At 49.2% G+C, this 11,171-nt stretch overlaps 1 protein-coding gene across 1 annotated transcript in view; it reads left to right on the top strand.

Moving 5' to 3' along the window:
- Positions 1 to 1,460: 1,460 nt before the first annotated feature.
- Positions 1,461 to 11,171, top strand: part of LMNA (lamin A/C) — a 23,567-nt gene continuing 13,856 nt past the window's right edge. The window contains exon 1 of the mRNA XM_075330531.1: positions 1,461 to 1,889. Within this exon, the coding sequence (XP_075186646.1) occupies positions 1,543 to 1,889 (347 nt within the window). The 5' untranslated portion in view covers positions 1,461 to 1,542. The remainder of the gene's footprint in view (positions 1,890 to 11,171) is intronic.

Genomic DNA, 11,171 nt, shown 5'->3' with positions numbered 1-11,171 from the left:
TCAAACAGTAAAAAACCCCAAAACAATAGATTCTTTTTTTGCAGCATCAGTCACATCAGTTGTGCCACTATCTGCAAAGCATCCGTTTGCATGAGTCACAAAACAACTGATTGTGACTGATGCAAAAAGACGGAAGTGTGAATGCAGCCTTAGCAGGCAGTGCAGTGGGAATGGGCAGTATCTGCCGGCAGCGGTGGGATGGTTAGCAGGCAGTGCAGTGGGAATGGGCAGGATCTGGGCAGTGGTGGATGGTTAGCAGGCAGTGCTGTGGGAATGGGCAGGATCTGGGCAGTGGTGGACGGTTAGCAGGCAGTGCTGTGGGACTGGGCAGGATCTGGGCAGTGGTGGACGGTTAGCAGGCAGTGCAGTGGGAATGGGCAGTATCTGCCGGCAGCGGTGGGATGCTTAGCAGGCAGCGCTGTGGGAATGGGCAGGATCTGGCCAGCGGTGGGATGCTTAGCAGGCAGTGCTGTGGGAATGGGCAGGATCTGGCCAGCGGTGGGATGGTTAGCAGGCAGTGCTGTGGGAATGGGCAGGATCTGGGCAGTGGTGGATGGTTAGCAGGCAGTGCTGTGGGACTGGGCAGGATCTGGCCAGCGGTGGGATGGTTAGCAGGCAGTGCTGTGGGAATGGGCAGGATCTGGCCAGCGGTGGGATGCTTAGCAGGCAGTGCAGTGGGAATGGGCAGTATCTGCCGGCAGCGGTGGGATGCTTAGCAGGCAGTGCTGTGGGAATGGGCAGGATCTGGCCAGCGGTGGGATGGTTAGCAGGCAGTGCAGTGGGACTGGGCAGGATCTGGCCAGCGGTGGGATGGTTAGCAGGCAGTGCAGTGGGAATGGGCAGTATCTGCCGGCAGCGGTGGGATGCTTAGCAGGCAGTGCTGTGGGAATGGGCAGGATCTGGCCAGCGGTGGGATGCTTAGCAGGCAGTGCTGTGGGACTGGGCAGGATCTGCCGGCAGCGGTGGGATGGTTAGCAGGCAGTGCAGTGGGAATGGGCAGTATCTGCCGGCAGCGGTGGGATGCTTAGCAGGCAGTGCAGTGGGAATGGGCAGGATCTGGCCAGCGGTGGGATGGTTAGCAGGCAGTGCAGTGGGAATGGGCAGTATCTGCCGGCAGCGGTGGGATGCTTAGCAGGCAGTGCAGTGGGAATGGGCAGTATCTGCCGGCAGCGGTGGGATGCTTAGCAGGCAGTGCAGTGGGAATGGGCAGTATCTGCCGGCAGCGGTGGGATGCTTAGCAGGCAGTGCAGTGGGAATGGGCAGTATCTGCCGGCAGCGGTGGGATGCTTAGCAGGCAGTGCTGTGGGAATGGGCAGGATCTGGCCAGCGGTGGGATGGTTAGCAGGCAGTGCTGTGGGAATGGGCAGGATCTGGCCAGCGGTGGGATGGTTAGCAGGCAGTGCTGTGGGGCTGGCCAGGATCTTGTTGGCTCCTCCCAAGGAATGTTATTATATTTCCTCAGCGTCTGGCAGTCTGAGAGTCGGGAGAGTGCAGCTCAGTTCCTCACACTCTCTCCTTCATTCTGCTCCAGACGAAGCTGCGATGGAAACACCAGGGAATCGAAGAACCAATCGGGGACACTCGTCCACGCCGCTGTCCCCAACCCGTATCACCCGCCTGCAGGAGAAGGAAGACCTGCAGGAACTCAATGACCGCCTGGCCGTTTATATCGACAAGGTGCGCTCCTTGGAGTCAGAGAATGCGGGGCTGCGGCTGAGGATCACCGAGTCTGAGGAGGTAGTGAGCCGCGAGGCGTCCACCATCAAGTCCGCCTACGAGACCGAGCTCGCCGACGCACGCAAAACCCTGGATTCTGTGGCCAAAGAGAGGGCTCGACTCCAGCTGGAGCTGAGCAAAATCCGTGAGGAGCACAACGAGCTAAAAGCACGGTAAGGAGGATATGTGTATGGGGGATATGTGTATGGGGGATATGTGTATGGGGGGTATGAGCTGGGATCATGTGTGCCGGGGTCAGGAATTCTCGGGGTATATCAAATGCGTGGGTTATATGCAAAAGATATAGACTGCAGGATATAGTGGGGGGCGTTATATATATGGAATATACACTGTATTTAGGAATGGATGGTATATAAAGTGAAAATGGACTTGGGTGAGGGGTATATAAGCGTGAAATGGACTGATACAAAATAAATAGGAGGTAAGCAGTGCAGAATATACAGCAAATTAAAGGGATGTAAAGCAGATGTTTACTATTGGGGTTATGTGGTCTTCATATACGAGAATATGGAGTGAGGGCTGTATAGGGAATATAAGGCATATACAAGAGATATGGACTAATCAAGTGTAGAGGCGCTATTGATTATTAACCCCTCGCACGCTGCAGACTTTGCTCCTTGGCATCTTGTTTTGGTTTGAATCAGGTAATCTGGCGGCTTCTCCTGTGACTTTCACTTTCTCCAGGGGCGGATATGGGGCTGATATTCCATAAAATCCCATCCTCTCCGGATTCCCATCCTCTCCGGATCCCCCCCCCCTCCGTTCCTGTATTAATAGCCGTTACTGCAGACAAAAATAATCTGATGGTGGATTTTTTGAGGCTTGACTCATAGTAAAACTGTCTACTTCATACCCCCCTCTCCTCCCCCATGTTCAGTGCTGTGATCTTATTACTGCCTTGTGATATTCTCCCCCTCCTGAAATGAGTATTTCTCATCCTATCTGCAATATTATATCCCATTATACATTCATCCCCCAACTTCTGGAGTTGCTTTCTGTGCCTAGTGACAGTGCTGTGACAGTCGGTGCCATCTGGTTAATGTTTTCACACCCCCTCAGTTTTTATGCGTTGTGTTTGGCATGGAAGCACAGAGTGTTTAAGCTTCTCTGTGCTCATGATACCGGGGCACACGGAGACTGGCAGCTGCTTCTTTTGCAGCTGTCCTCTTTATGTCCCATTGAGCCTATTGTGCCCGCCTGCCCTGGCATCCTACAGACTGTAGCCATGTTGTGTTCTGCTCCTCGGCCATGTGTTGTGTCTGGGCAGCCGATTATACGCTGATATGGGCACACCCAGTGTGCCGCCCGCTATCGGCACAGAAAGTCAGGGCGGGTGCACTTCAAGCCCCTATATGGCATCTTTCCTCCAATGCCGGGAAAAAGATGGTGTCCTGCCAACATCCTAGATTCTGCTTTCAATTTTCCAACCCATCCTCCTCCTTGTTCCTCTCTGTATCCGTAATTATCCCCCCACGATCTACCCCCAATTACATACACATGTGGAACGGGGCGGCAGGCGCCTGGCTAACGAGACTTTTTTTTTTTCTCTTTAATGTTTGTCGGATTTTCCAGCTCAGATTTTAAAATCTGCTGATCCTAAAAACATGGCTGCCCTCTCCGTACCTAATTTTATTAAGTGTGAGGAATGGTCGCTGGTACTCGGGCCCCAGTGTGTGACACAAGGGAGGAGGCTTATAATAAGAATAGGGGGCATCACATGGAAGGAGCGGCGTACGTCGTGTACGGGGTCGGGGCTATATCGAGAAGATTCGATCGGCCCGAATCATCCAGTGTTGTATGTAAGAACGACCCTAAGACCTAAACTTCTGCCATCAGTGAGGAGCAGCCGGGGCGTCACACACAATGTGGAGATAAAACTATAAAGCCTATCAAAAATTATGTTAATAAAATTATTAATTGTGGGTTTCACTATCCACCATAATGGTAAAAAATGGCAGCCACACAGAGGCAAAACCTGTATATAAGGAGGTCAGTAATCATAAAGTTTAATATCTATATAGCAATAGGGTGTGACAGGCCCATGTTAATTGTTACGAGCGTCCCTCCTGAGGGAACAGAGGTAAGCAATATGGCCGCCACCTGATGTTCTGAGGTAAATATTCCAGTCATGAACGGTCGGCCCATTCATAAATCAGCTGCTACTTTCTGAGGAGCAAACCCTATTGTATATCTCACATAACTCTGACACATACCATAGCATTGTCCTTATTTATGTGCAAAGCAATATGGCCATCGGCTGATGTGCTGAGGTAAATAACGTACATTGCATAGCGACGCCACATACCACAGCATTGTCCTTATTTATGTGCAAAGCAATATGGCCGTCGCCTGATGCTCTGAGGTAGATAACATACATTGCATAGGGACGCCACATACCGCAACATTGTCCTTATTTATGTGCAAAGCAATATGGCCGTCGCCTGATGCTCTGAGGTAGATAACATACATTGCATAGGGACGCCACATACCGCAACATTGTCCTTATTTATGTGCAAAGCAATATGGCCGTCGCCTGATGCTCTGAGGTAGATAACATACATTGCATAGGGACACCACATACTGCAACATTGTCATTATTTATGTACAAAACAATATGGCCATCACCTGATGTTTTGAGGTAAATAATGTCATTGCATAGGGACGCCACATACCGCAGCATTGTCATTATTTACATATTGAGAACAAGTGAGAAGCAATATGGCCGTCACCTCGTGTTCTCAGGTAAATTTACGAGCTCATTCATCAGCCCAGCCTGACATGTATATTTCTGTAGCTCTGAGACATACCCCAGCTTTCTCCTTTCTTTTTACACATTTTAGACATTTGCCCCCACGTCTTCGGCCTCACACATTCCTTCAGTGAATGCACCGGGTAACCGCGTTGTCGCCCTAGGGTGTCGTACAAGATGAATTCCTTCCGCATCTGAAGTCACCAAGTTTTTGGCGTGGTGAATTCTTCTCACTTTCAGGCCCACGCCCACCGCTGATGTTACCTGCTGTTTCCATGGCGAAACATAGGCTGGGACCTGCCAGCTCATAAAGTAGTAATTTGTGGCTCATCTCTTGCATAACCCCTAGTAGCGCGGCGGTGCACCGGGTAATGGACATGTCGCACACTTTGGCAGCGGCTTATGTGCTCTGCCGCACCCCTATTATAATCATAAGTAATTGGACAGGAAGGGGATAATAAGATATTGTGCTGCCAAACACCTGGTCTGCAGCACAGAGGATTTTAGGAGATGTGTATTTCAGCTCTGACGTTCCTGGACAAGGCCCTTGCGATCGTCGTTCAGCACCCGGCGTCCCACAAGCCTGGAGTCTGAAATTCCACATGTCCTCCACATTGCGTCTTCCCGGCAGCCACTCCCAAAACCTTGATAAAAGTCTCTTTGTCCGCACAATCGGAGGGTAGATATGGCCACTTATCTGGCAGGTCGCCCTCAAATCCTGCGCCCGTTAACTCTCTCCGTGCCAGTCCACACAATCGGAGGGTAGATACGGCCACTTATCTGGCAGGTCGCCCTCAAATCCTGCGCCCGTTAACTCTCTCCGTGCCAGTCCACACAATCGGAGGGTAGATATGGCCACTTATCTGGTAGGTTGCCCTCAAATTCTGCGCCCAGTTAACTCTCTCTCTGCCAGTCATACAAAACCCCTAGTGAAGGGCACGGCCGAGGTGGGCTTTTTCTCTTGAAGAGGTCACTAGGCATGGCGACGTCTCACAAATCAGCCACTGAGTTTTGAATGTCAGGGCATGCTGGGAATTATTTCAGTCTAAACTGAAAAATAATGTGTTGCCCATAGCAACCAATGGGAGAGCAGAATTTTTCCGTTAGCAATCAGTGTGTTCAGCTGTTGACCATAGTAACGGTATTAATGTCTGTTCTCACCTAACCAATAAGATCACTGCTTTCAGTTTCTAACTTTCTGTTCAAAAACTGGTTGCTATGGTAAGCCACCACTTTCTTAATGGTTGCTATGGAGAATGTTAGCATAGTAGTTTGTCACGTGTCAGTTTTTCATGGGCCCTTGTCCTTTAGGCTCACAGCAGTGCCGCCCCAGTATTTGCTGTGGGCCGCTCCCTATGGGACAGGGTGCACTTTTTTTCTTGCATTTTTTGAATTCCTTACGCTTTCATGAAGTGAAAATATTTTGTCCTGGATTGTAATGTGTAAAATAAGATGGCGCCGCTCCAAATGTGTCACTGGAGGTCGTAGAAGTTACCTGGCGTCCATCCAAAGCCGTCCCTGCAATATGCTCGGTCACCCCACCTGGCAGACATGTTTGGTGACTGGATGCCCGTGTGTGTCGGTGCCAGGCTCGCGGTCATGGCGTTCCTCCATGTTCCAGGTCATCGGAACATGAGGGTTTATTACAGCCTCATAGTGGAAACCAATATGGCCGGTTAAGAGGATTGTCTCTAATTAGGCCGCTGTATTTCCGGCTCGGTTTTTATTACGCCCCATCTAGGTGCTGAGTTTTTGGCCTCCATTTTAAAGTGCAGTAAATGAGCAATTGTGACCAGGTATTTCTTCTTCCTTCTCTGCGATCGGATTCCCTGCCCCATCACCCCAGAGGAACCGGCCTCCCCCAGCCTCTGATAATCGGGTCAGGCAATTGCCTCCTGGGCCCGGGACCCTCCGATCCTAAAGCTCCTGTCACTCCCCAGCCAGCGGGCGGCTGATATTAATTTACCTAGCCAGGCAGCGTCTTAAAGAATACCTTCATTACGTAAGGAATTCCCCGTGTCGTTGCAGCTCTGTCTCAGCTCGCCCCATAAGACGTTCCATCACTGTCTCATTTGGGAACTCGCTCGTCCCCTGGATCCATATATGTTTTCTCTTTCTTTTAATAAAGACACCGTGTACAATATTATAATCCCTCTGGAGATTATCTTGTGTGTGTATTGTTATTCAATATTATAAAGCTGAGTGTATAAAAGATATATCACAACGTATTTTTCGTTTTATAAGTGGCACCGGATTATAAGACGCACCCCAAATTTAGAAATAATAGAAGGTAAAAAAAATAAAAATGGGGTCCGTCTTATACTCTGGTGTGTCTTACCGGAGGGGGGCAGCAGTGGTGGTGAAGCGGGGTCACAGGAGGCAGAGGTTGTGCTGGCAGCCGAGGCAGCTCAGTAGCGGCAGCAACGGCGGCGGGTCAATGGTGGCAGCAACGTCGGCGGGTCAGTGGTGGAGCAGGCCCATGCGGTGAGTGTCCCAGTCTGTCCGCGGTCCCGGTTCAAATGATGGACCAGCGCATGTGCAGATCGAGCTCTCTTCCAAGGGAAGCACCATTATTTGAAACTGGGACTGTGGACACACTGGGACACCTGCCGCACGCACAGAGTGGCAGCTGGCCTCCAGGACAGAGAGGCAGCCGGCACCGACAGGCACCCGGCTGCCCGCACGCATTCACAGACACACCCGGTCGCCGCACAGACAGCCACCCCCGGTAAGCTATATTCGGATCTTAAGAAGTACCCCTCATTTTCCTCCCAAATTTGTGGGAGGAAAAGTGCGTCTTATAATCCGAAAAATACGGTGTGTGTGTGTGTGTGTGTGTAATATATATTTTAGTGTGTGTGTATGTATGTGTGTGTGTGTGTGTGTGTGTGTGTGTGTGTATGTATGTGTATATATATATATAATATATATATAATACAATATATATATATATATATATATATATAATATATATATATGTGTGTGTGTGTGTATACTGTTATCTAATATATAAAGCTGTGTGTATATATATGTATGTGTGTATGTTCGCTAAAGTAATTCACACCGTAACATTTACAATCATGAAATTTTGCACAGATGCCCCATGTGACTCAGGGAACATCATAGACTATGTTTTGAGGGGAAAATGTAACTCTGCGCTTTACAGTTATTCACTAAAAAATCTGCTTACATTAAAGTCAATGGAGCTGGGAGCTACAGGTCATTAATAGGAGCTGTGATTGGTTGTTATAGGCAACGATGGACAATAATAGTATAAGAAGCTTGTGTGAGGTAATATGATATTGGTAGACACAGACACAGAGACACACGGAGAGGTGGTGGGGGGCTCGCACGGAGACACTTAGTTACTGTCCCAGACAACATCGGGTACTATAGCTAATATATGTATATGTGTGTGTGTGTATATATATATATATATATATATATATATATCTTTAAAAGAGAGAGAAAATTTTAATTAGAAAAGGATAAAGAGCAAAGTACTAAATATATATGTAAAGAAAAATGTTTCAAATGGAAAAAAAATCTTAGAAAGGAAAATAGAAATAACAATTTATTAATATTAAATATGCTAAAAATAATTAAATGACCACATAGAAAATAAAAAAAAGCAAAAACAAAAATATGTAAGTGAAAAAGCTATGCTAAAGATTGGAATAAAGATAAAACGTCGGGTAAGTCTGATTCCCCAGACCTTGGTGTGCTGTTTTCCTAATGGCCGCTCCTGTGCTGATTTCTATCGTCTTGGAGACTCAATAACAAACAGCAGCTCGTGTGGAGACGAGCCGGCTTGTAAATTTTTCTTTTTTTTTCTTCATTTTATCCCGTATCCCATAAATTGGAGAAGCCCTGAAGCAGAGGGGGTGGGGATGGGGTAGAAGTTTCCACTGTGGTTATAATTATATTATTATTTGGCTCTTGTTCCCTCCCAGCTCGTGACTCATAACCAGGAACATTTCTTCACGTTTGTGGTTTGCAAATCAGGGGGAAAACAAAAACGTTCCCATAATTTCTGGAAATTCTTTGTTCTGTAACGGATTCTGGAGGTGTTTTTTTTTAAATGTAGTTTGTTGTATGTTATTGGGTCTTGTAGCAGTGGTGCTCCTCCTGCAGCGGCTCAGCACGCCTCCTCTGCGTTTTGTGCAGTTGTCTGAGGAGGCGACAGCCACCATTCCAGGATAGTCCCCCTCCTATAATGACAGGAGGGGAGACGTCTCAGCTGTTACCAGCAGTCCTGTGTGTTTATAAGGGTGGCGACCTGAGGACACACACCATCGTGTGCCCGAGGGACCGGAAACTCCTGAACTACCTGCTTCAGTTTTTTACATTTTTTTTTTTTGTAAATATATATTACCATGGTGCATGCAAGGTAGTCATTTTTTATACCTCTTCTATTGTACAATAGAAGAAAAAAACGTAAAGGGTCACTCCGGGCTAAAATGATCCTTGGTTAGATTTAGTTAGGGGTTTGAGCATGATACAAGGATTCCTTACTCCTGTGATATAATACAGCGTGTGTCTGTTCTGCTGCTCTTCCCAGGATGTGCATGTACCATAGAGGAAAGCTGTGAACTCCGGCTCTTGATGTGCTTTACAAGGATAAATGACATCCAGATCTCACTCCAGTACACAGCAGACTTCCTTCCTACACTAGAAGTCACACATTGATGGCATCTTAGGCTGAAACAGAGTCTGTGTGAATCTGGGGTGACTGTGAACCCCCTAGCGGTTCCTAAAAATGTGTAACATATAGTGCAACTTCATAATCTGTGAACCTGCCAGTGCCAGCGGCAGTTGGTCATGTGACCTGACTTATGTGATGCGTCAAACTAAAATAACACAATCTCCATGGTTACTAGTAATTCTACTGACATCGCCTGTTATGATGCAGTTTTAGCGTGGCTCCATATTGAGGTCACTTCAGGCCAATTCATGTTGTGTATGGGAGCTTGGCTGTAATTGCCACAAAGAGGAAAATACAAAAATAGAATGAAAAACCCCGTAGATTTGCAACATTTGACCTGACGAGTCAGTTTCCAGTGATTGACCCCACCTCGCTCATCATAATGCATGCACCTGAGCTTCCAGCTAGAGATAACATGGATGCGGACTTTACTCGGGAAGTCGGGAGATTTGCACAAAGAGATTAGAAAGGAGGAGGCCGGGTGTGGCTGTCATGGTGTGCGGAAGTGGCTGCACCTGGGGCCCAGACGCCGCCATTATCGATGGCGGAGAGGGGTCTTGGTATAACACAACTATAATGGTGCACTGTTGGGAAACGTTGCTGCTGTTTGCCAGAGTTTTGTGGAGCGGACGCCGTGTTTCGGTCGATCTGATGTGTTCTGGAGATTTTTTAAGAGTCGCTTTTCATAAGTAGTGACAACTTGTCCTATCAGCAGCGCCAGATGACGGCGTGGTCGGCCATGTTGGCACGGCTTCCTGTGCTGGCCCCAGATAAATAAGGGCGGTCTGTCTCAGGATGTATCATTCATTGCAGAGAGAGCATTACACGCTAAACCCTCCCGTCATATGATGATACGGTGGCCATGTTGTGACCCGCCGTACAAAACAGCAGAAAATGACTGAAGACGGCCACTTCTCTCTGCTTTGTGGCCATTACCTCCTGTGGCATCGCCGAGGTGTGAGGCGCTCTGTGCCGCAGTGATATGGCCTTCCATGTGTGCCCGCTCCGTAGTGACAGACCTGTCCTCGCCCTCTAATGACGGCCATTCAAATACTATACTGTGTACAGCAATGGCAGACCTCCCTGCACCTGGCACTGTTGTGGGGGGCACCTGTGGATGTCACCATTACGGGGGGCACCTGTGGATGTCACCATTACGGGGGGCACCTGTGGATGTCACCATTACGGGGGGCACCTGTGGATGTCACTATTACGGGGGGCACCTGTGGATGTCACTATTACGGGGGGCACCTGTGGATGTCACTATTATGGGGGGCACCTGTGGATGTCACTATTACGGGGGGCACCTGTGGATGTCACTATTATGGGGGGCACCTGTGGATGTCACTATTACGGGGGGCACCTGTGGATGTCACCATTACGGGGGGCACCTGTGGATGTCACCATTACGGGGGGCACCTGTGGATGTCACCATTACGGGGGGCACCTGTGGATGTCACCATTACGGGGGGCACCTGTGGATGTCACCATTACGGGGGGCACCTGTGGATGTCACCATTACGGGGGGCACCTGTGGATGTCACCATTACGGGGGGCACCTGTGGATGTCACCATTACGGGGGGCACCTGTGGATGTCACCATTACGGGGGGCACCTGTGGATGTCACCATTACGGGGGGCACCTGTGGATGTCACCATTACGGGGGGCACCTGTGGATGTCACCATTACGGGGGGCACCTGTGGATGTCACCATTACGGGGGGCACCTGTGGATGTCACCATTACGGGGGGCACCTGTGGATGTCACCATTACGGGGGGCACCTGTGGATGTCACCATTACGGGGGGCACCTGTGGATGTCACCATTACGGGGGGCACCTGTGGATGTCACCATTACGGGGGGCACCTGTGGATGTCACCATTACGGGGGGCACCTGTGGATGTCGCGGTTGTGGGGGACACAGTTATGATGGGGCTTGCTGTTATCACTTATAGGGGCACCGCAGCTATCTCTGTTTT

This window comes from Anomaloglossus baeobatrachus, chromosome 12, assembly GCF_048569485.1.
Source record: "Anomaloglossus baeobatrachus isolate aAnoBae1 chromosome 12, aAnoBae1.hap1, whole genome shotgun sequence".
Classification (NCBI taxonomy): Eukaryota; Metazoa; Chordata; class Amphibia; order Anura; family Aromobatidae; genus Anomaloglossus; species Anomaloglossus baeobatrachus.
This window is presented reverse-complemented; position numbering and strand designations above follow the sequence as displayed.